Source organism: Leptopilina heterotoma, unplaced genomic scaffold, assembly GCF_015476425.1.
Source record: "Leptopilina heterotoma isolate Lh14 unplaced genomic scaffold, ASM1547642v1 Lhet_157, whole genome shotgun sequence".
NCBI classification, from domain to species: domain Eukaryota; kingdom Metazoa; phylum Arthropoda; class Insecta; order Hymenoptera; family Figitidae; genus Leptopilina; species Leptopilina heterotoma.
Window position 1 is genome coordinate 861,707 of NW_025110871.1, and position 27,728 is coordinate 889,434.

Below are 27,728 nucleotides of genomic sequence, written 5' to 3' on the forward strand. Positions count from 1 at the left end.
AAATTTAATAAAAACAGAAGAAAACAAAATAAAAAAGAGAAATACAAAAACAGAAAAATGAAAAAACAGCAAAAAGAAGAAACTAAAACGAAATGAAAGAAAAAATGAAAAAAAAAAACAATAAAAAAATCAAATAAAAAAATCAACTAATGAAAAATGCAAAAAATAAAATAAAAAAGGCATACAAAATGAAAAAAAAATCAAAAAGAAGAAAGCAAAACAAAATTAAAGAAAATAAAATCAAAAAAAGCAAAAAAGATGAAGGAAAAAACGAATCAAAATGAACAGCTTTATAGAAAGAAAATCAAAAAACAAGAAAAAGAAACATGAGGAAAGAAAAAATAAAATAAAAAGCAAAATAAAAAAACAAGAATGAAGGAAAATATAAAATCAAAGAAACCTGAAGAAGTAAAGAAAAAAAAACAAAATAAAAACAAAATAAAAAAGCAAGAATGAAGAAAAATATAAAATCAAAGAAACCTGAAGAAGCAAAGAAAAAAAACAAAATGAAAACAAAATAAAAAAACATGAATCAAGAAAAATATAAAATCAAAGAAACCTGAAGAAGGAAAGAAAAGAAAGAAAATCAAAATAAAAACAAAATAAAAAATAGAAAGAATAAAACAAAAACCAAGAGAAAATAAAATAAGAAGAAATCAAAAACAAAATAAAAAGCAAAATAGAAGAATAAAAATGATGAAATAAATGAAGTCAAAGAAAACAGAAGAAGGAAACAAAAAAAAGAAACAAAAAGCGAAACAAAATAAAAAATCTGTAAAAGGAATAAAAGAAAAACCAAGAAAATAAAAAATAGAAAGAAATAAGAAAAATAAAAGTAAAAAGAATAAAGAAAGTAATAAATTTAAAAAAGCAGAGAATGGAAACAAAAGAAAGAAAAACACAAAGTATAAAATAATACTATAAAATAAATAAAAATCTAAAAATATACGACAAAAAACAAAGAAAAGAGAAAAGAAAATCGAAAGTAGTTGCCAATAAGTGTCAATAAGTAACCAATATCAAAAAAGAAGAAAAAGCGAAACAAAACAAAAAATACGACAAAAATAAAAACAGAAAAAAAGAAACAAAAAAGTAAAGTAAATATTCAAATAAAAAATAAAATAAACAAATGAAGAAACAAAATAGAAACATGAGGAAAAAATAAAAGCAATACTCAACAAAAACAAGGAAATAAAGCAGAAAGCAAAAAAGTAAGAAGAAACAAGGTAAATATCAAAATCAAAGAATAAGAATAAAGAAAGAAATTAATTTAAAAGAAGCAGAAGGAGGAAAGAAAAGAGAGAAAGAAAAAAACAAAAATAGAAATAATACTAAACCTAAAAAATCTTAAAAATACACAACAAAAACAAAGAAAAGAAAATAAAAACCGAAAGAAGCTGACAATAAGAAACCAAAACCAAAAATAAAGAAAAAGCAAAACAAAAAATACGACAAAAACAAAAATAAAATAAAAAGATAAACTAAATATTTAAATCAAAAACTAAAACAAGCAAATCAAAAATAAAAAAACAAAAAAAAAATAGAAATAATACTTAAGTAAAAAAACCTAAAAATACACACCAAAAACAAAGAAAATAAAAACTGAAAGAAGCTGACAATAAGAAACCAAAACCAAAAATAAAAAAAAGCAAAACAAAAAGTACGACAAAAACAAAAACAAAAAAAATAAAATAAAAAATAAACTAAATATTCAAATCAAAAACTAAAAGAAGCAAATCAAAATTGAAACAGAGATAAAAAATATAAAACAAGAATACAAAAAAAGAGACGAAACAAAAGACAAAAATCAATATAAAGTATAATGCAATAAATTATAAAATAAACTTTAGTAAGAAAAAAAAATTGTCCATCACCAAAAGAAATAAACGTTAATGGAAAAATAAATTCTTTCACTGTAAAGTAGTGTAATAAAATAATGTAAATTAAATAAATTTAAAAGAAAGTTATACACTAGTGATTCCTGATGTAACATTTTTAGAGAGTGTTTTCATTTAAAAATATGTATGTATAACTGCTCTTATAAAAATGCAAGTAGTTCGTCGAAATGTGCGTGATGGTGTAATTTTGAATTAAAATTAAGGTATTAATAAAAAATCTCTAATAAATTCTGATACTTTATATATATATATATATATATATATATATATATATATATATATATATATATATATATATATATATATTTAAAATTATTTCAAGTTCATTAAAATTTAGTTGAAATATTTTTTAACACCTTACATTACAGATTGGTGTAAAAAAAATGTTTTTTTCCAAGTTTCAACAATTTTTTTTCTTTTAATTAAAAATTGAGTAATTCACAAACTTTTTTTTCAAAAAAATTTTAATTTTTCTTTATATCAGTTCTATTACGTACATTCAATAATTATTTGACCTTTATTTTCAACTCCATTCTATATGCTAATTTTTATATTTAATGATTATCAAATTTTATATTCTTTTTGCTCCCATTATTTATCGCATTGATAATTTCGGACCAGTGCAATATAATTATTTTAAGAATTTAGAGGAACTTTTAATTTTATTTTATAAATAAAATAAATTTTTATTATTATTAATATATTTTCTTATTACCATTTTTTATTATTAGTATTTTTAATATTATTATTATTTTGATTATTATAATTATTACTATTACAATAATAATAATTATTTTTCTAATCATTTTATGTCCGAATTTACTGACCCACTTTCAGACTATTTTTATCCTCAATTTTACGACTGCTCAATAGTCTAAAATGTATTTTTTTTTAAAAAGTTATAAACAAAGTTCAAAAGGTGCGGTCCAACCCTGACTATGTTTTTCTACTTGTCGCAGAGTCTTTAATTATTATTATTATTTTATATTTTATTAAATAATTTTATTAATTTTCTACAAAAATTTATATTTAATAAATAAATATTAATAATATAATTAATAATATTATTAAATTATTTATTTGTTTTAAATAAAATTTCTCTTCGAAAGAAAAAATAATTTATTTGAAAAAATAGAGACTCTTTGCTGACTTTTTTTCTGATCGTATATTATGTATTTTAAGATAATATTTTTGTCAAGGCATTTGAAATAAATTATTTGAAAAATTTTTTAATAAACAATTTTTATAATTTATATAAAATTATTAATAATTTATTTTTATTAATATTTTTTTCCTTAAAAAAAAAATTAAAATTAAAAATATGCAATAATTAGTTCGAAATTTATTTAAAATTTCAAAATCGATGCATTTTCTATATATGTATAGTGAATAAGTAGAAAATGAAAGTCTAGTCAGACACTTTGTTGTTACATAAAATAAATATATGAAAGAAATGCTCATATAAATAAAGCAAAGAAAAAAAGAATAATATAGTGTTCTTTTAATAAGAATTTAATTACTTGCACACACTAAAAATTATGTATTAGATATTTTATCGACAAATAAAACAATCTCTTCATTATTATTTCTCAATTAGAAATATGTATGTTTGAATTTTATGTCGGCAATAAAAATTGGCGCAAATATTTATAAAGAAAATAGTTTGACATTTTCGAATTTTTTTTTTTTATTAAGTAATAGAATTGCAATTCTTTTGAATTGTATAATTACACTTGATTTTTTGAATGAAATTTCAAGAAAATAGATTTAAAATTAGATTCGAATTTTTGAATTTTTAAATATTGACAAATTGAAATAAAAAGTGAATAATTTAATAGAAAAGAAAAATAAATTAACATTAATTGTAAATTTTTTCAAATTGTACGCATTTTTTTTTTTATTTAGTTTTAAAACATTTTCATCATATTTTCTATATTATCGACTACTGTTTCTTCTTGAGATTTAAATTCTCTGAAGAAACTTGAAAGTCAATTCTCCTTCTCACCAAAAGATGTCGGATAAACATGAACTTTATTATTATTATTCTTTTTAAATAATAATTTTCAAATTTGAAAAAAATTGTATAAAAATTTAATTCAAAATTTTGAATGAGAATAATCAACGCTTTTTTTTTTTGAATTCTTGTTCTAAAACAAAATAAAAATTAATTTTTCAATAAAGATTGGGAAAATGTTATCAAAATAGAAGAGCAATGTGACCTTTCCTTATTAGTCAGATGAATTTTTTTTTTGGAAAAAAAGTAGTTCAAATTTGACGTCAGTTTTATTAAAATAGTTTTGATATTGAAAGAAGAATTTTAAATTAAAATTTCTCGACCTATTAGTTATTCTAATCAACATAAGTTCATTTTTTAATAATTTTAATTTTTTTTAATTTTAATTTTTTTTTTTTTTTTTAATAATTTTAATTTTTATCATTTTGAAGTCTGTGTCTTTATTTAAAATTAGTAATAAATTTCCTTTTCTTTTTTTCCATGTTTCTTGGTTTTATTTTATTTATTTATTTATTTACATGTACCGAAGAAGAATTTTTACTTTTTCATTTTAGTTTGAAATTCGTATTTTCCTCCTCCTTCTTTTTTTATTATTATTAGTGTTTTTAATATTATTATTATTTTTATTTTTATTCTTATTATTATTTTTTTTTATTATTAGCATTTTTAATATTATTATTTTTTAAAAAATGATCCTTTTATTTCTTCTATTTATTTGTCTATTTCTTTCTTTTCTTGTTTTTCGTTAACATTTTCTTTCTTCTCCACCCTTTTCCTCATCTCAATTTTTTCTTATATTCTTGTTCTTTTTCCCAGCCTTTTTTTTATTATTTTTTTGTCTTATTTTTCTTTTTTTTTGCCTTTTTCATATTTCGGTTTATTTTATTTGTTTTGTTCTTTTTTTATATTTTTTTCTTTTTCTTTTTTCTTTTCTTTTTCTATCTTTTTCTTATTCTATTCTATTTTTTTCTGCTTATTTTTCTTTTTTCTTGTTTTTCTTACTTTTCTTTTTTTTTCCTTTTTCTTGTTTCTCTTTTTTTCCTTTTTTCCTTCTTTTTATTTTTTATTCTTGTTCTTCTTTTTATAATTTTTTCTATTTTTCATCCTCTTTTTCTTCTTTTTATTGTTTTTCTTTTTCTTCTTTTCCTTTTGCATTTTCTTTTTTTCTTGTTCTTGACGTTCTCTTTTTTTTACTTCTTCTTTCTACTTAAATTTTTTAATCTTTTTGTTCTCCTTCCTTTTTATTTTTCTGATTTTTATTCTTTTTACTTCCTTTTCTTTTTCTTATTCTTTGAATATTTTCTTGTTTCTATTAATCCTATTTTGCATCTTTTTCTTTGTTGTTGTTGTTGTTGTTGTTTTTCTTCTTGTTTTTGTTTTTAATTATTCTTCTTGTTTTTTTCTCTATATACTTATAATATCTCTTTTTTATTTTTTTTCTTATGGTTTTCTTCATTTTTCTCTTTTCACTTATCTGCTTCAGTTTCTTTCTTCTTGTTCTTCTTGATATTTTTGATTTTCTTATTTTTCTTTTTTCCTTTGTCTTTTTTATTTGTCTTTTTTATTTCTTGTCTTCTGCTTTCTTCGTTTTTCTTGTTCTTCTTGATATTTTTTGTTTTTTTTTCTGCTTCTTTTTATACTTTCTTTTATTTTTCTTTTATTTTTCTTTTATTTCTCTTTTCTTCTTTTTCTTTTTTATCTTCTGATTTTTTCGTTTTTCTTATTCCTGTTCTTCTTAATATTTTTACGCTTTTTTCTACTTCTTTTTATATTTTCTCTTATTTTTTCTTGGTCTTCTTTTTCTATTTTCTGCTTCATTTTCTGCTATTGTTGTATTATTTCCTTTTGCCTTTTCTTATTTTTTCTACTTCTTTTCCTACTGTTTCTTATTTTTTTACTATTTTCTTGTTCGTTTCTTTTTTCTATTGCATTTTTTCTTTTTCTTCTTTTCATTATTCTGCTTTCCTTTGTTCTTGTTCTTCTCGATATTTTTTCTCTTCTTCTGTTTTCTTCTATTTTTTGATTTTCTTTTTTGAATTTTTGTTCTTTATTTTCTTCTTTTCTGCTTTTTTATTTTTTACTTGTTCATTTTTTCTTCTTTTTTTAACTTTTTTTTTTGTTTTTTTCTTTTTTCTTCATTTTTGTCTTTTTGTTCTTGTTTTCCTTTCTCTTTCACTTCCTTTTCTACTTCTATTTGTTTTTTTTCTTATTTTTGTTTTCTTAATTTTTTCTTTTTTAATAATAAGAATAAAACTTCTTTTAAATTTTTCTTTCTTTATTAATTCATTCTTGTGATGTTTTCTTGTTTTTTTTGTAATTTCTTTTTTCTTTTTTTTATTTTTTTGTTGCCATAAAAAAATAAAGAAAAAGTGAAATGAAATTATAAGTTATTTTTATTCAAAAAATATATTGTGATAATAATAAAGAATTATAAATTCAATAAATATTAATTGTATATAAAACAAAGAAACTTTTTCTTCTAAATATAAAATATTTCGCCTCTAAAAACTGGAATGTGATTCAGCGAGTTATGTATAAAAAACAATTAGATAAACAAAATTGAAATGCAAAAATATAACTAACACTTTTTTATAAATATATAAAAAAAATATATAATTTTAAAATATTTAAATCAATTTTGATTTCATGATTGTTCATATATTAATTACTTTTATAACACATGTAAAAAGAGAATTATGTAAATAAATTTTATTATTGTAAATATTTATTACAAAATAATAAATTGTTGTCACTATTTTTATTTTACAACATTTGCACTTTTTATTTAACAGAGCAATATATATTATATGTAATTCAGATGAATAGGATTTTGACCAATAGATAATATGGGATATTATCATTTTACAGCTTTTATAGAATTAATTAATTGATATTTCTCATGACCTCATTTAAATAACAATCCAATAGAGTTACCTTGAAAGGTTTCTTCATTTTGATATAAGATATAAATTTTTATTACATATTTTATAAAATTAATACTATAAAACTCACAACTTTACTGTTATTGTTGATTTTCTAAAATTCAATACATTATATATTTGCACAATATTAATAAAATAATTATTTTCCAAAAAAGTTTTAAAAAATATATCAAATCTTTTTTATTATTAACAAATTTCACTAATTGTTGCAATAATATTGCAAAATATTATTCAAAAATTTGTTTTGATTTTGTTTTTTTTTTGAAAAGTTTCAATTTTTTTTTTAATTAATAGAAGAAATTACAAAAACTAAGGGGGATTTCATTAAATCTGAATTATATTTTTAGAATAATATGGGAATATTCCATCAAAATATCATTATGGGAATATTTCATTGGAATAGTGTAGAAATATTCCATCGGAATATTACTATTTAATTTTTACAATTTTTCCTGTTGATGAACTACAAAATTTCAATTGAATAATCCTACAATATTTTGATGGAATATTCCAATAGAAAATACTCCTCCAATATCATGGAATAATCTATCAACATTCCTGGAATGTTCGATCAGCATATTAGGAATATTCCTTTGGAATATTCTATTAGAATATTAGTAATATTTCTTTGGAATATTCGATTAGAATATTAGGAATATTTGATTAGAATATTAGAATATTATTATTTTATTAGAATATTCCTTTGTAATATTTCATTCACAGATTAGGAATATTAAAATGGCAGGTATTGGAATATTCCATTACAACATTAGAAATTTTCTTTTGGAATATTCCATTAATAGTTTAGGAATATTAAAATGTCAAGCATTGGAATATTTCTTTGGAGTAATGTAGGAATATTATACAACTGGAATATTCAAATTGAAATATAATAGGAATATTGTAATTGGAATATTATAGAAATTCCAGGAATGTATAGGGAATATTTCGTGCTGTGAGGGTAATAATAATTTATTTATTCAAAAATAAAAAAATATTTTTTCCAAAATTCCAATGGAATATTCACGACAATATTTTTATGGAAAATTTCTTTGGAATATTCTAATTGTTTCAATGGAATATTTCTTCGGAATATTCCATATGTTTTAATGGAAAATCTCTTTGGAACATTCTAAATGTTTCAGTGGAAAATTAATTAGGAACATTCCTAATATTCCAATTAAATATTGCAGGAATGTGTATTCAATATTTTGTGCCTTTTTTTTGGGGGGGGGGGGGTAATAATAATTTATTTATTGATAATAAAGGAATATTTTTTTTTATAAAATTCCAATGGATTATTTACCATAATATTTTAATGGAATATTCCAAAATTATACCAAAAAAAAATTCGAAGAACCGTCCCAGGGAATGTTGTTTTGGTACAATTTTGCAATATTTTAATGTACCTAAAACATTGAATATATTTTATGAATACTTCTAATGTTTCAATTGTAATATTTATTCGGAATATTCCTAATGTTTCAATAGAATATTCTAAAAATATTTCAATTGATTATTTCTTCGGAATATTCCAAATGTTTTTAAACAATATTTCGTCAGAGTATTCTATTCTAAATGTTTCAATGGAATAATTCTTCAGGATGTTCTTAATGTTTAAATGTAATATTCCAGGAATGTATACGGAATATTCCGTGCTCTGAGGGTAATAACATTTATTTAATCATAATAAAAGATTATTTTTAACAAAATTCTAATGGAATATTCACCACAATATTTTTGTGAAAAATTTCTTTAGAATATTCTGAATGTTTCAATGGAATATTTCTTCGGAATATTTCAAATTTTTTAATGGAAAATTTCTTTGAAATATTCTAAATGTTGCAATGGAATATTTCTAAGAAATATTCCATTGCAACATTTAGAATATTTCAAAGACATTTTTCAATGGAATATGTCTTTGGTATATTTCTAATATTCCAAGTAAATATTGCAGGAATGTGTACACAATATTTTGACATTTTTTTTGAGCGATTAATAATAATTTCTTTTATTCATAATAAATGAATATTTTTTTAATAAAATTCCAGTGGAATATTTACCACAATATTTTTATGGAATATTCCAAAAGAACATTCCAAGGTCGGACCAAGGGAATGTTCTCTTGGAATAATTTTGGAATATTTTAATGAACCTAAAATATCAAATATATTTTATGAATACTTCTAATGTTTTAATGGAATATTTCTTTGGAACATTCTTAATATTTCAATTAAATATTGCAGTAATGTGTACACAATATTTTGTGCTTTTTTTTGGGGGGGGGGGGTAATAATAATTTATTTATTCATAATAAAAGAATTTTTTTTGGATAAAATTCCAATGGAATATTTACCACAATATTTTTATGGAATATTCCAAAATTATTCCAAAAGAACATTCCAAGGTCCGACCAAGGGAATGTTTTTTAGGTAAAATTTTTGAATATTTTAATGTACCTAATATACCTCGAATATATTTTATGAATATTTTTAAATGTTTCAATGGAATATTTCTTTGGAATATTTCTAATATTCCACTTAAATATTCCAAGAATGTGAATAAAATATTCTGTGCTATAAAATCGGACAGATTTATTTTTTCTCAAATTAAAAGTAATTTTTTTTCACCCCTCAATGCAGTGTATTGTTTTTGCTTTGAAATGGATTTTTTTATATAGATTAAAAAATGAAAAATCTCCAACTAGAAGAGAGAGGGAATGAGGGACCGTGCCATGCCGGTTGAATCAGCTGTGAGCGGCATGGAGCCGTTCACAGTCGCGTCTGTGACCCGTTGTCAGTTGCCCGTGCCTTGTGCGACGGTCAGGACCGCACACAATAATTATTCCGCAACGTTTCAATCACGCTTGTTTAAGTGATCTCCGCATAAATTAACACTTATCATCATCAACATCATCAATATAAAAACCAATATTTTTCTAGTCCTTCATCTTCAATTTTTCCTCGAAAAAAAAAATCCCTCTTCTTGGATATATTAAATTTGTGAGGGAAAAATATACACTATTTTTTTTTTCGAAAATTGTGATTATTAAAAGGAAAAAAAAAAAATTTCTCAACTCCATGGACCATCGATGGACGACCAAGGTGAAGGTGAAGCTTAATGGAAAATTGTCCTGAATAGAAAGATTTTTCCAAGGAAGAGGAAATAAAAAAAACAAAATTCTTTTTTGTCAAAAGAAAAAATTTTTTGGCGGGAGAATTTTCAAAACCATTTTTAACAAGATGATTTAGAATTAGGAGGACGGAGAGTGTGTGAGAGAGAGAGATAGAGAGAGATGGCGAACGGAATATCCTTCGGACGTACCGCTAGCAGCAGTGTTCTTATCCTATTGGTGAGTCGCATTGACTTTTCTTTTCGAGGCCATTGCTTGGCATATCGATGAAAACGCGGACCTGCATCGCGCTCAACGTCAATTGCCTATCAACTAACGATCGATGGTTCATTAAATTCCCCCGGGGGCGCAAAGAAGCGTTTTCGATTTAGTCCCAAGCGCACGTTTACTTTGTTGCATTTTACATAATTTTTTTCTTTTTTTTTCTTCTTTCGTCACATTGAGAGTTTCTTTTATATGCAACGACAAATCACTTTCACGGAATGCCTTCCCACAATTGTGCGCACGTTTGCTTGACATTTTTTTTATTATTTTGGTCAGTTATCAATTTTTTCAGGAGGGGGGGGAGGAGATGAATTAGTTTAAACTCCCCCACCCTTAAGAAAATTAAAAAATTGTTTCCAATGCAGTTTGCAATAGTTTTTGTTTTACAATTTGTTTATTTATTTCATTCTTTATTTAACTGTTTATTTTTTTAATTATTTCATTTCGTCTAGGTATAAATTGATTTATTATTTATTTATTTATTTATCAATTTATTTATTAGTTATTATTTATTAGTTTATTTATTAGTTTATTTACTTATTTATTTGTTCATTTATTTATTTAACTATTTATTTAAATACTTATTCAACTGTTTATTTATTTAACAATAATAATTATTTGCTTATTTATTAGTTTATTATTTTATTTGTTTATTTAATTATTTAACTGTTTATTAGACTATTTGTTTGTTTGATTATTTGTATATTTATTTACTTTTTTTTATTTGTTTATTTCTTTATTTATTTTTTAATTATTAGTTTAGGTAATTAATTTAGGTTAATAATTACTTTTGTTTACTTTTTTTATTTGTTTACCTATTTGTTTGTTTATTTGTTTTTTTTATTTGTTTACATATTTGTTTACTTATTTTTTATTTGTTTATATATTTGTTTGTTTATTTGTTTATTTATTTGTTTATTGGTTTATTTGTTTATTTGTTTATTTGTTTATTTGTTTATTTGTTTATTTGTTTATTTGTTTATTTGTTTATTTGTTTATTTGTTTATTTGTTTATCTTTTTTTTGTTTATTTGTTTATTGATTATATTAATTAATTATTTTCTCATTCTTTTATTTGTTTACTTATTTGTTTATGTATTTGTTTTTCCAAAAAGAATTAACAAAAAAATTTGCAAAATTGGGAAAATTGCATAAATAAATAATTACGGTTTATTTATATTTTTGTTCACTAATTTATTCATTTAATTATTTTTTCATTTTATTTTGTAAATTCTACAATTTTCCATCTATTTCTTAGTGGACATTTTTATTTATTTATTAATGTAATTTATTTAATTATTTATAATTTATACACATATAATATCTGATGATTGACAAGTGAAGTAAATAAATGAAAATAAATAATTTCTAAATGAATTTATTAAGTTTAATTTATTGCTTAATTGATAAGTTACTCCTTCATTTTGTTGCTGACGTTAATTTTTATTTTTATTTCTAAAAATTTTATAATATTTTCCGCGAAAAGAATAGTGTGAAAATTATTATTATTATTTTTTTTTTTGATTATTACATTTATAAATAAGAAGAAAAAATGTGCTCGCAATTGTTTAACAGAATTGCTTAACAATTACACATTTTTATCTCCTTGAAAGGTGACATTCCATATAGAATGTATGGACTTTGATAACAAGTGACCATTCACTGTGTGGCATTAATAAAATATTCTTATCTTAAGTAAGAAAAATCTAAATCAATTTATTGAAAAACTAAATTTGTTTTAAACAAAATTTTTAATTAACAGTAAATTTATTTTACCAACATATTTCCTTTATTTAAATTTTTAAACTACAACAAATTCTTTTATTTTTTAGTGAAAATCAAAATTTGCTTATGTACCAAAACCAAAACCAAAGTTAAAAAAAACCTTTTCTTATATTATATAAAATATTTTTTAAAATTTAAATAAATTAATACACTAATGAATCTACAGAATTATAAAATATTTAAATAAAGAAATAAATGAATCGAATAAAAAACGATAATAATAAAAATATATTTTATTGTTAAATAATAATAATATAATTATTATTTATAAAATAATATAATTATTATTATTATCATTTTTCATAAAAAAATTATTTACAAAATTGAAAACCAAATTTTCAATTTTGAAATACGCGGATACAGAGGAAATTTTTATTAATAATCAAAGAAGAAAAAATTTGTATTTTAAGACCTTGTCGTTTATTTTAAGCCAAGGTCAAGTACTACTAATATCTCAAATATATGAAATACACAAAAGATATTTTGTAATTGGCATATTATTAATTATTAAAGAATCCATAAAATAAACTGGATTAATAATTTTTAATAATTATACCACGGTGTAAATGGATATTCGTAGGCATACATATATGTATATAAAAAAAAATATATATATATATGTATGGCAACCATCGCATTCCAAAGATTTCAACGAAAAAAAAATTATATGTATATTATAAGGTCATACGTCATTAGGTGAATATTTACGTAATCAGATTAGAAGCTTCGCAAGAGTGATTGATTATTTTGGGGCGTTACTGTTTATGAGCATTTTTATAATATACAATGCATTCGTAAGCCGGTGTAAAGTAAGACTAGTTGTCAGATATTTCGTAACTATACTTATATATATATATTGATATCGCGAGCGATATATATATATATAATAAAGAAAACTATAACTCATTTTCTACTTCCGATTATTGCCTTATTTATTAGTTGGTGTAAAAATTCCATAATTGAAAACGGATGCGTTTAGAAAAAAAATCCACTTCGAAAATTGATTTCTTATAATCGACCTACATGGAAATAATAAAAATAAAAATATTTCATTTAATTAAAATTTCAATTCTGGAAAAAATTTGAAATTCTGACAAATAGAAAAATAAAATTGAATAATGCGGTAATTGGAAATTTTTCTCAGTGTCAAAATTTGTAAAGTGAGTTATCATTTTTCGATGGGCGAATAACATTTTTCTATACTCTATATGATAAAGAAAAAATACAAGTTGCACAGTTTTGCGAAATTTTAATTTTTTTAATAGTTAATATTTTTTCATATGGATTTCGAAATTAATTAGTTTTTTCTGTTCTATAAAGAGGAATCGAGTTGATTTTTGGCATGAATAACAAGAAATAATAATACCTCTTTTCATTAATATTTGTCATTGTGGAAAATTTAAAAAATTGTTAAAAACATAAATAATAATTTATTTGAACAATTAAAAATAAATTCATGTTCTCCCAACATTTTTAAGAATTTTTTTATTGAATATAACTCCTTATTTAATGGCGAATATTTTTAAAAAAAGAATTTATTTATTTATTATTTTTATAAATATAAAAATTCTTATTGTTATTAATTTTTGGTGGAAAATGTCTTTTTTTTCATAAAATCAATGCAATAGAATTCACCTTACAGTATAGTATAATAATTGTATTTAATTAGCACATTATTAAACTATTTATCAATAATTTAAAAAAATTTTATTTATATGTAATGTAAAAGTTCATGTCGTTTTACTTTTAATATTAATGAAACAATTAATAATGTTTTTAGGCTGTTTCACGAAACAAAAACTTTAAGCTGAGTCTTCTAGAAATATTTTTTAAAAGGAATGAACATTTTATGACACAAATTAACAAAGTTATGCTTTTGTTAATTAAGATTATTTAAACAATAAGATTATGTATTTTAAATAATTCTACTTCGAAATTAAATAAAAGCTAACTTATTATAATGTTGTTCAATAACAGAAAAGCTTCAATTCATCATAAAAATTCATATTTTTTAAATTTATTTATATTTGTTATTACAAAGTTATTAAAAAATATGAAATTGTTATTAATTTTTAGTATTTTAATAGTATTTAGTATTTAGTATTTAGTATTTTAGTATTTTAATTAAAGTTTTCGTATGTTCTACGTGAAGAATTTTTTTTCCATTGTCTGACCAAACGCAAACTTTTTCTACTTAAATACTGAAATACATAAATGCATAACGTAAACTGATCTTCTGCCAATGGCATGGACTTTTTTCACATTCATTTTATTTAAAAAATTAGGGGAAAAATAAAAGAAATATATTGAAAATTTATTTGTATCGATAAAGAGAAATCAATATATGGTAAATAATTTCTTTGCAAAAATATTCTTTTTTGTTTTTGAAAAGAAGAAAATTAATTTTTTCGAAAGAAATTTTTTTCTCTGTTAAATTATTTTTTTATAATATGAGATATTATGCTTTTTTACAATTTTAAAAAAAATGACGACAATATTGCTTAAAGAAATATTCGTCAATGTTTGCAAGCTTGCCGCAAGATTGCTGCAAGATAACTTAATATTTGTATAATTTTAGTAATAAAACAATAAGAAAAACAATAATAAAAAAACAACATTTAGATCATGTTGTTAACATGATATTAACATATTAACATATTAACAATGATAATAATAATAAAAAAATAATAAAAATAACAATAATGAAAAAACAACAATTAGAACAATAACAATAATAATAATGATAAAATATAATAATAATAATAATAATAATAATAATAATAATAATAATAATAATAATAATATAATAATAATAATAATAATAATAATAATAATAATAATAATAATAATAATAATAATAATAATAATAATAATAATAATAATAATAGTAATAGGTTACTTTAGGTATTATAAAAAAAAGTTTATCATTTGTTTTCACTTAAAGTTCGATAACTCTAATTGTCCAATTAATTTAGAATTTATTTTATCTAAATAAATAAATAAATAAATATATTTGTCAGAATAATAAATTTCAAGAATTATTAATATTAATTTGCGAACGTGCACCAAAAATTCACATAGGTAAATTGTAAACGATTATTTCGTAATATGTCGAACAAGTTGTACTTTGTAAAAGTAGCTCTGATATAAATACATAAGAATAAGCATTTAAGGTTGCAATTTGTTTAAGTTCTGAAAGCCGATATACACCCACAACTAAAATTGATCAATAGCAATATTGTCTTTTTATAAATATAAGGTTAATAGCAAATGTATAAACACTAAAGTATAAATAATTCATCGATACACATTATAATTCTTATTATTATTAATTTTATTATTATTTTGACCATTATTATTATTATTATTATTATTATTATTATTATTATTATTATTATTAATATTTTTTGAATTTTCCTAGAATTTTTCAACGAACCTATTAATATTATTAATATTATTATTATTTGTTTTTCTTATTATTATTATTTATTATTCTTATTTTTATTCTTATTTTTATTATTTATTATTATTTATTATTATTTATTATTATTATCATTATTATTTATTTTTATTATTAGGTACATGCGGGCTATATTTTCACGATTTTATTAGTTTCATTTTAACAGCTTTGAAATAGACACACGTGCAGTATATTTTTCACGAATGTAATTTATTTAGTTTTTCTTTTTTGTAAATTAACATTCAGTCATTTTTAACATATCGTTTATTATTTACAGCTTATTTGAATTTATAATAATTGCCATTCAGTCCAAAAAATTTTTGTCATTGTTAAGCACAAACTAGCATCTTGCCTTAATCTAGCCGTTCAATTTTCGCAACATTGCCTTAACATTGCCATTTAATGTTTGCAACATTGCGTTAATATTGCTGTTTACTTGCAACTATTACCTTAACTTGTTAACAGTTGGAATAAAAGAATTATTTAATTTTATTTAAAAAATTTTAATAAAGTATGTAATTGGAAAAAATTCAAATAATAAAATTCTTAAAAACACTTCAATAATTTATTCTCACAAATTTTTCGTAATTCAATGATTTTTAATATCTATTATTTAAAAAAAAAAAAAAATTCCCAAAAGAATTGAATAAATTAAACATTCAATTATTTTCAAAAATAAAAAATTTTTCACAGGAATTCAATTATTTAAAAATTAAAACAGAATTTTCCTAATATTTTTCGAAAAAAAAATCAATTATTTCAATCGATTTTTTATAAAATTCTTCGCATGAATTTAATTATTTTTTATAAATAATTTTTAATATTGCGTGTTAAAAAAAATTGACTGTCTCACAACTGGAGGTGTCTCACAACTGGACACACTCTCCTACAAACTTATATTTTGCACTATTTCGTCGCAAATCTAAATTAAAAAAAATATATATATTATAGTATACTGAGCAGTTGCATGTCTTTTGTTCCATTCTTTTCGTTGTGGTGCCAAATGCGCGTACCTGCGCGTGTCTCTAGAGTCAAGGATACCGCGTTATCTGGTCGGCGATTGCAATACTTACTACTAGATTCACTTTATAAGGATATTTATTTTCATGCTCTTAAACAATTGCACTTTTCGTATACACACATATATATATATATATGCACATACATGTCTTCTATGTGGACAAAGAGGTTAAGCTTTATTCAGATGTCTCTTTTAATTTTCTTTGTACTAACGAAGTTTATTTATTGTGCACGCACCAATCTTGTGTAAAAAATGTGTAACACATGTTTTATCAAGACTTTATATTTATTCATGTGGAAAATTTACCACTCTTGAATATATTCCATCGCAGGAACGGATTTTTTTTTCTTCTTCTTCTTCTTCTTCATCAATTTCTTTATTATTCATTCAATTCAATTCATTTCGTACAAGTGAAAATTACATTTCGAGGAATAATGTACATTTTACCATACTTTGTATAGTAAAATTCAAGTTGCACAGTTTTGCAAACTTTTAATTTTTATTTTTTAAATTTCTTTAAATTTCTTTAATATAGTTATTGTTAATAACATTTTTTCGTATAAATTTCGAAATTAATTAGTTTCTTCTGTTTATAAAACAAAATATAATAAAAATTATTTTTCCCTGTACTTTATTCGTTTATTTTTCCTTTTTTTCTACTCGCAGAAAAAAAAGGTTGGAGAAAAATTTTGATAAACTTTAAAGAAAGAATGATTTTAATAAAACAAAAAAGCAGGGTAAGAGATTGATAAATTGAAGACGAAGAGAATTTGGCTCCGTATCATTAACTATAATCAACGGACATCCTGTATGTAATCAATGAGAAACTTCCTCTTTGGGAGACATAACACCCTATAAACTCTCGATTATACGTCGTTTTACTATTCGTCATAATTTAATCTTCTCTTTATCTCAACTTTATCCGCACACTTTTCATTCGAATTCAATCAATAAAAATTAATTTACAATCATCTAAACTATTGTTTTTGACATTTTTTTTATTTTCCTCTATGAACAAAACGAAATATTCAATTTATTATTGTTAGGCAAATTACAAAATTTTTTATTTTCAAATATACATTTTTTTAATAATTTCATAATCAAAATTTTAAAAATTCATTTATTAAGTAAAAAATTAATTATTACTCTTCATATTTTCAAAAATTTTAATAAAATTTCACGAAAGAACTCAATTGTTTTCTGAAAATTTTAATAAAGCCTTCTAAACAATATTCAATTATTTTTTTAAATATAGTAAAATCTTTAAAAAAATTCAATTATTTTCAAAACAATTTTAATTCAATTCCTCGGAAGAATTCAATTTTTAAAAGAAAATTAACACATTTGGAAAGAATTCAATTTTTAAAAAAAAATTTAACACGTTTGGAAAGAATTCAATTTTTTTCTAAAATTTTAATAAATCCTCTGAAAAAATTCAATTATTTTCATAAATAGTAAAATTCATCGCAAGAATTCAATTTTTTTTTTAAAAAGTAAAATCTTTACAAAAATGTAATTATTTGCAAAACAATTTCAATTGAATTCTTCGAAAGAATTCAATTTAAAAAAAAATTAACACATTTGGAAAGAATTCAATTTAAAAAAAAATTAACACATTTGGAAAGAATTCAATTTTTAAAAAAAAATTTAACACGTTTGGAAAGAATTCAATTTTTTTCTAAAATTTTAATAAATCCTCTGAAAAAATTCAATTATTTTCATAAATAGTAAAATTCATCGCAAGAATTCAATTATTTTTTTAAAAAGTAAAATCTTTACAAAAATGTAATTATTTGCAAAACAATTTCAATTGAATTCTTCGAAAGAATTCAATTTTTAAAAAAAAATTTTTACACGTTTGGAAAGAATTCAATTTTTTTCTAAAATTTTAATAAATCCTTTGAAAAAATTCAATTATTTTCATAAATAGTAAAATTCATGGCAAGAATCTTCTTTGCAGGAATTCAATTATTTTCAAAATAATTTTAATTGAATTCCTCGGATAAATTCAAATATTTTAAAATATTTTCATAAATTTCAATTATTTCCAAAAATTTTAATAAATTCTCATAAACAATTCAACTATTTTTTATAAATACTAAAATTCTTTGCAGGAATCAACTAATTTTTAATCTAATTTAAATAAAATTACACGAAAGAATTTAATTATTTTCAAAAAATTCCATAAAATTTAATTTTAACAAGAATTTAGAATTCTCTAAAAATAATTCAATTATTGTCAAAGTATTTTTAAAAAATTCTATATAATAATTAAATTACTTTCAATGCAATATTTTTAAATATATTCGTCAAAGAAATTCAAAGAATTCAATTATTTTCAAAAAATAATAAAATTCATGTGATGAATTTAATTATTTTGATAATACTTAATTTTAATAAAATTCTTTAAAGAAATTCAATTATTTTCGAAACAACTTTAATTGAATTTCTCGAAATTTTATTATTTTTAAATATTTCTATAAAATTCTTCATAACAATTTAATTATTTCTTAAAATTTTAATTAAATTCTTCGAAACATTTCAATTATTTTTATAAATAGGAAAATTCTTCGCAATAATTCAATTATATTTATAAATAGTAAAATCCTGTGCAGAAATTCAATTCTTTTCAAAACAATTTTAATAGAATTCTTTGAAAGAATTTAAATTTTCAAATATTAATATAAAATTCATTTATTTTCTCAAATTGTAATAAATTCTTCGAAATAATATTCAATTATTTTTATAAATAGTAAAATTCTTCGCAAGAATTCAATTATTTTTAATACAATTTTAAAACTGTTCTGCATAAAATTCAATTGCTTTCAAAATTTTCAATTAAAATTATTAAAGAAACTCCATTAGTTTAAAATAAATGTAAAGAAATTCTTCAAAAGAATTTAATTAGTATTTTTAAAAATTATAATATAATTCTTCGTGATAATTCAGTTATTTTTTTTAAATAATAAAATTATTTGAAGAAATTCTATTATTATCAAATTTTTTGATAAAATTCTTTGCAACAATTCGATGATTTTCAAAACATTATAATTTTAAAATTGAAAATATTTGAAAAGAAAAGCAAATAATTCAGAAAATTTGTAACTAATTGTGGAAATTTTTATGGAAAGCAATAAATAAATTATTGTTGACGTTATACAGGAAGGAGAACGTTGATTCTGTAAATTCTTTGAAAGTAGAAAATTGTTTAAAGAAAGAAAAAGAAGAAGAAGAAGAAGAAAAAAAATGAAGAATTGTATTTTTTTCCCCTTCCCAATGAAACAATAAAATCACAGTCCATGTTGACGATTAGATGGAGTTCAATAAAAATAACTTAAAATCGAAATCAATGTTAAGAATGCGAATTCCGGTGCTAGAATGCGTCAGGCATTCCTTTGTGTATCTCTTCAGGTAGTTATAAATTTTCTTGTTTGGCGCGTCATCCGGTTTTATTCGGTATGAGTCGTTTCTGTTTTTCACTCAAAAAAGTAGAAAAAAAAATCAGAGGGAACCAGATTTTTTTTCTTTTTTAAGGAATAAATTGAACGGAAAAAAAATACATTGATTGCAATTTTTACATACAGTCTTTATTTTTAATATTTAAAAAAAAAATTTTTTTTTATGGACCCCCGAAAAATTTGGCAGAAAAAGTTTTTTTTACAGTCACATTAATGATAAGGTTCATGAATATATAGATATATAAAAGCGTCAGGAGGAATTCCGTTCAGTGACCCTTGAGATACTTCCCCCCACCCATCCCTTTGGCCCTTCTTTAAAAGCTGTACAAATAAAAAATTTTTTTTTTTCCTCTTTTCAGGTAAATTGAAAATGAAACAAAATTTTTTTTATATAAACTTTTTGAAGGAAAGAAATTTTTTTTAAAAATTCTTTTAAATCCAAAATGATAATAGAAAATAGAAAGAAAAAATACATGTTTACTTGAATCAAAGATTTCTTTTCATTGTTTTTAAAAAATTTCAATTTTTTTTAAATAATTGAATTCTGTTTGGAAATTTTATGAAAGTAGTATAGATATTGAAAATCATTGAATTGCGAAAAGTTTTTTAAAAATAAAAATCAAGTATATGAAAGAGTTAAAAATATGTTTTTACTATTAATATACGCACGCACGATTCTTAAGAATAGGGGGAGAAAGAGGGGATGTTTTATGAGAGAGAGATATATTACTCGCATTGGGAATAATGGTCCAGCGATGAAAAAAAAAAAATTGAGAATACATCTTATATAGTGGCTATTAATAGAGTCGTGTTTATCTGTACAATGTCTATAAATAGCAGAAGCGGGTGTGTAATATAGGGTTGTCTCCGATAACCAGGGAGCGTGTTTAATATAAAGGGGGTGGGAGGACACGTTCGTTATAGAGAAAGGAGGAACGATTCGTACCGGTTTTTATTCTCTCAAATGGTATGCATTGAAATTTTTTTTTCTTTCTTTCTTTTTTTTTTTTTGGAGATATGCAAAAGAAAGATGCACGAGACTAGTGTTACTGGCGCCAAATTCATTGACATCGAAGTAAATATTGGAATGAGGCAAGGTCACCAAAAAGAATTAAGGAGCGAAAGTTTTTCTTTTGAAAAGAATTTCAAAAAAAAAAAAAAAATTATTTAGCCATATAAAATTTTATTTTGTATGGCAATATTGTATTTTGTATTGTATTTTATCTGATAATTTACCATACTTTGCCCATAGTTTTGAAAATATGAGAAAAGCATAGTAAATTTAATAAATGTCCAAAAAAAAATTCTTGTCCTAATTTCAATTATAAAATTTTCAAAAATAAAATGTATTTTTCTATATAATTTCAATGATTTTCAATATCTACTATTTTTAATAAAATTTCCCAAAAAGAAATCAATTATTTTTAAAAAAAATTGTTCATAAAATTGTATGCAAACATTTAATTATTTTCATAAATAATGAAAATTTCATAGGAATTCAATTATTATTTTCATAAATAATAAAATTTTTTTAAGAAATTCAATTATTTTCATAAAAAATAATTAAAAATTTTTTTTAAGAAATTCAATTATTTTCATAAAAAATAATTTAAAATTCTAGAAAATAATAATTGAATTAAAATAATGAAAATAATAGTTGCAGTAACAATATTCTTATAATTTATTTATTTATTTATTTAAGTAGTAAACGGATTATTATTTTTACAATGTAAAATAATGATTTTATTACTTATTGGTCATCGTTAATTTTATTATAAAACATGAAGATATCGATCACTCCGAGTCTTTGACTCGGAGCAATCGATATCTTCATGTTTTATAACAAATACTTTTATAAGTTGTTGAATTTAAAAAAAGTTTGAATTTTTGAAATTTTTGAATGTCTTAATTCCTGTGGAAAATCCTGTTCCAAAAATAAGATTAAAAATAGAAATTGGGCAAATTTCTTCTTTTTCTAAAACAAAATAAATAATTTTGTTACAAAGAAAATTGTGATTCATAAACAAAAATAATGCAAAATAAATAAATTTTCTATTTCTTAATCACAGTTGTTTAACAATTTCAATTTGACAAAACATAATATTTAACAAAATTTTAGTCTTTTAATAAAAAGATGTGAAAAAAAATCTGATGATTTCTATTTGTCATGTTACAATTTTGAATTAATTATAAAATAAAAATAATTATAACACAATAATAAAATTTACAATCTACCTAAAGATAACAAAAAACAAAAGTATAAACAAAAGACAACTTCAGAGTGTGAGGAACAGAAAAAATGAATGAATGAAAGAACATTCAAATTATTATAATTAATTAATAACAATTTCATATTTTTTAATAACTTTGTAATAACAAATATAAATAAATTAAAAATATTTAATTTTTCATGATGAAAGCTTTTCTGTTATTGAATATCATTATAATAAATTAGCTTTTATTTCATTTTGAAGTAGAATTATTTAAAATCCATAACCTTATTGTTTAAATAATTTTAATCAACAAAAGGATAACTTTGCTAATTTGTGTCATAAAATGTTCATTCCTTTTACAAAATATTTCTAGAAGAATTAGCTTAAAGTTTTTTTTTTCGTGAAACAATTTTGCCAATTTTGCGAAATGCCACTTTTGCGAATTGTCATTTTTTCGAAAAGCTATTTTTGCGAATTGTCATTTTTGCAAATCGCCATTTTTACGAATTGTCAATTTTCCGAAAAGTTATTTTTGCGAATCGCCATTTTTACGAATTGTAATTTTTTCGAAAAGTCATTTTTGCGAATTTTTATTTTTGCGAATTGTCATTTTTGAGAAATGTCATTTTTGCGAATTGTCACTTTTGCGAATCACCATTTTTACGAATTGCCATTTTTGCGAAAAATCATTTTTGCGAATCGACATTTTTACGAATTGTCAAATTTCCGAAAAGTCATTTTTGCGAATTGTCATTTTTGCGAAAAATACAATAGAAAACTTGTAGGTCTATAAATTCACTATTGTATTTTTCGCAAAAATGACAATTCGCAAAAATGACTTTTCGGAAAATTGACAATTCGTAAAAATGGCGATTCGCAAAAATGACTTTTCGGAAAATTGACAATTCGTAAAAATGTCGATTTGCAAAAATGACAATTCGCAAAAATGACTATTCGCAAAAATGACTATTCGCAAAAATGACAATTCGTAAAAATGTCGATTCGCAAAAATGACTTTTCGAAAAATTGACAATTCGTAAAAATGTCGATTTGCAAAAATGACAATTCGTAAAAATGACTTTTCGCAAAAATGACAATTCGTAAAAATGGCGATTCGCAAAAATGACTTTTCGGAAAATTGACAATTCGTAAAAATGTCGATTTGCAAAAATGACAATTCGTAAAAATGACTATTCGCAAAAATGACAATTCGTAAAAATGGCGATTCGCAAAAATGACAATTCGTAAAAATGGCGATTCGCAAAAGTGACAATTCGCAAAAATGTCATTTCTTTAAAATGACCATTCGCAAAAATGGCAATTCGTAAAAATGACATTTCACAAAAATGTCTTTTCGTAAAAATGACAATTCGCAAAAATGAGTTTTCGAAAAATTGACAAATCGTAAAAATGACGATTCGCAAAAATGACTTTTCAGAAAATTGACAATTCGTAAAAATGGCCATTCGCAAAAATGACAATTCGCAAAAGTGACATTTCGCAAAAGTGCAGTTCGGTAAAATGACATTTCGGAAAAATGACATTTGGGGAATAATCATGCGTCCCCATGAAAAAATATTTTTTTTTAATTTTGATTAACAAATAAAAATTTTCAGATATTATTTATTAGAAATCGGCTTGGAGGAATTGATAGTTGATACGCAATTTAATAAGTTTTAATTTTAAAAAAAAGTTTATTAAATTTCATTAAAAATTGAAGCTCCAAATTTGTTTGGTCGTATTTTTGCCGCACTGTACGGCTATATCACTCAGAGAAAAACTTGAATAAATTTTGACCATTTTGACTAATTTTTTTTTCTCATATTTTTAAATTATTTGCAAAATATGGTGAACCATGGGAAGCAGCGATATGCGTATAAAATTTCACTGTATTTTGATTATAAATATTTTATATCAAGTAGTAAATGGAATTTCAGTTATTTTGCCTTTTTACCCTCTTGCTTGCATTTTAAGGAAGTAACGGTAGAAACTCGTCTTCGCCTGATAATCGGGTAAAATCTACGTTTATACGTAAGTACTTGGTGCCCTATGACTCACGCGGTCAAGCACGGAATCGATTTCTCTCGTTTTTTTTCTTTTTTTTTTTTTTTTAAAGTAACCATCAGTAATTCAGTCCATATGAAACATTGAGAAAGATTTTATTTCTTGTTAAATATGTTCTGAAATATATCAATGAGCTAAAAATTCGAGTCTTGACTTATACCTGAAAAACATTGACAATATAATGTTTAATTATATATATGCTTACTGTTATTTTACTGTTATGCGCATAATACTGCGTTTTCTTACCGAGTTAACAGAGTCAAAGGGATAATAACTTTAAAGTTAAAACTAACATTCATAATTTAAGGATTTAAAAATTTTCTTCTACTTGTATTACGAAATTAGGGGCGAGAAGAATAAGAAGGTGGAATTATGTAAGAAATATTGGGAAATTGATATTTCTTTTTGGGGAATTATTAAATTTTTTATTTTAGCTTCTTTTTGGAAATACGATTTGATGATTAGGGTTGCAACAAAAATTTAATTTTGTTCCCTGATTTCCAGACAAACTTTTCACTTCTTTCCTGACACTGAAGAATATTCTGAGTCACTCCAAAAATTATTAGATACTCAAAAAAAATGTTCTATTACATTTATTTACAAATTTTCTTTTCAGAAATAATTGAATTTCTATAATCAATATTGATCTTAAAATTTCTACTTAAAATTTAAATCCATTAAAAATTGGAAATTATCTGAAATATCAAATTGAAACCTTTGAAGTTCATCTATTTATATGAAAATTGTAAACTCTCTTTTAAAATCCAATTTCGAAAATTTTAAGTAAAATTATTCATCAGAAAGGACGAAAAATAACAAATCATACAAAACAGCAAATGTACTATTTTTGTTCTTCGTAATAATAGTTTGATTTTTCGATTCCTTTGTTTATGGTTTGTTTTATTTTTGGTTCAAGTTTCTATTCGCACCTATTTCATCTATATTCTTTCAAATTCGAATATTCGTTCATAATCCTCCTCTGAGAGAAATAATTACAAATTTCCTTTTAATTATGCAAAAGAAATATAATTCGAATCTTCCAAAGGGTCATTGACGTCAAAGACAGGTCATGAACACGTACGAATATTTTTTTTCTCCCTCTCTCCCTGCCCCTAAAAAAAAATCATTTCCAAAAAATTGTCACTTGATGATGATAATGCGGCAACGAAATACAATCCCGTTTTTTAGTGGGTGTATTTCTGTTCTGGAATGAAAATATCTTTTTTAGTGACCTCCTGAGGGTCATAAATTTTTTTTTGGGGGTGGAGAATGGATAAAAGAAAAAAAAAGAAGTGGAGAATTTGAACTTTCTGCGGCGATGAGATCCTTTTGTTGAAATATAAATTTCTAGTGTCTTTATTCAGAGAATATGCTTGTGGAGAGAAGGTCCTGAAAATATACGTATATATATATAGTCGTTGGCGGACGGCATTGAACGACCTTCGCAAAATTGGATCCTTACTCGGTTGGAGTCCCCGCGCGACACACACGTGAGAAAGATTTTGTTTTTCTTTCTCTTTTTCTCTCTTTAATCTTTAGTTCGCCGTTGAACGCCATAGTAACTGGATATTCCAAGTGATGTTGTGAGAGATCCATGAAAAACAGCATACAAGTTCCTCCGATTTAAATGCAATATCTGCATGTTGATTCTTGGCCGTAAAAGCAATATCTATTGGTACGTGCGGCGTTTTGCGTTGTTTTGTTCGCCTCATGCCAAGTTTCTGCAGATGGCTCGTTTCAATTAATGGTCTTCGTAAAATACTGCTGAATACTCCTTACGATAGCCAGGGGTTTACGTAAAAACTCGTTTTGCTGCATTTTTTTTCGGCATATATATATATATATATATTCATTGCGCACATATCACCAATATCTTTTGCGTATATGGAACGCAGTGTGTGTATGTGTATGTTTAAACAAAATGTTTAACAAAAATATTTTTGGGGTGGTGACAAAATTGAAAATTTACTCACAATTCAAACTGTAAACAGGAAAACTGCATAGGAGCAAATTTTTAATACTAAAATTATTGAATTTAATTAGAAACGGTATTAATTTGAACTACTGCATGCTGTCAAACTGCATACAAGAGAAAACTGCACACAAATTACAAATTTTTTTAAATTAAAACTGAAAATTATTTTGAACTGCATACAAACTTATTTTTTAGTTTTTATTAAAATGCATAGGCGTTTAACTGCAAAATAATTAAAAATTCGTCAAACTGCAAACGATTAAAAATTAATCGGTGGCCCCGAGGTGGCCACCCATTTTTTGAACGACTAATAATTTCTAAACGGTATTATATAACACAATATAATAATATATACCCTGAAACTGTATCTCCTTAGCTAACACTTTGCAGCAAAAAAAAAATGTTTTTATTCTACTAAGGAAAATAAAACTTAGATGACTTTGGAAAAACTTTGCTTTAAACAAAAAGTGGCCCTAAGGTGGCCACCATTCAAAAATTCAATTTAAGATAATTTTTACTTGAAATGTATTGTGTTTGCCTTATAATCACAGAATCATTAGTTGTAAACTCTGTTTTTTTGGTTATAAGAAAGCAATTCAAAAAATTTTTTAATAAAATTCTTTAAAACGATTCAATTATTTTCACAAATCTTTCGCAATTCAATGATTTTTAATATCTACTATTTTAATAAAAAATTTCCCCAAAAGAATTGAATAATTTAGAAAAATATTATTTTCATAAAGAAAAAAATTTTCACAGGAATTCAATTTAAAAAAAAAATTTAATACATAATACTTCGTCAAATTTCAATTTTTCAATGTTTCTGGATAAAATTTAATTATTTTCAAAAAGTTTTAAAAAATTGTAATAAATTCAATTATTTAAAAAAATTTTAAAATAAATTTCTTCACAAGTCATTAATTATTTTCATAAATAAAAATATTTTTCTTCGGAATTCAATTATTTTTTTTACAAATAAAATATTCTTCACAGGCATTTAATTATTAAAGAAATGTTCATGAAAATTCCTTGCAAGAAATCAATTATTTTCATAAATAACAATATTCATCACAGGAATTCAATTATTTTTAAAAGTAATATAAATTTTTTCTTAGAAATTCAATTATTTAAAAAAAAAACTCTAATAAAATCGTTCGCAAGAATTTAATTATTTTTATAAATAATAAAATTCATCGCAGGATTTCAATTATTTTTAATTCAATTTTACAGGTATTGCTCAAGAAATGTAATTATTTTTAAAAATTTAATTTTCATTCCTTGAAAAAATTAATTGTTTAAAAAAATGTTTTTTTTTTTAAATTCTTTGGATGAATTAAATTATTTGCAGAAATATTAAAATTTTTCACAGGAATTCAATTATATTTTCACATATTTTAATAAAATTTATCGAAAAAAATCAATTGTATTAAATACAATTTAAATAAAAATTTTTTTTGAAATAATTGAATTATTCTTTTAAATTTTAATAAAATTCTTCCTAA

The 27,728-nt window shown here is 22.2% G+C and overlaps 1 protein-coding gene across 1 annotated transcript in view; it reads left to right on the top strand.

The window, feature by feature from the left end:
- The first annotated feature begins 9,647 nt into the window (after positions 1 to 9,647).
- Positions 9,648 to 27,728, top strand: part of LOC122498676 (uncharacterized protein DDB_G0271670) — a 34,816-nt gene continuing 16,735 nt past the window's right edge. Inside the window, exon 1 of the mRNA XM_043606527.1 lies at positions 9,648 to 10,206. Within this exon, the coding sequence (XP_043462462.1) occupies positions 10,150 to 10,206 (57 nt within the window). The 5' untranslated portion in view covers positions 9,648 to 10,149. The remainder of the gene's footprint in view (positions 10,207 to 27,728) is intronic.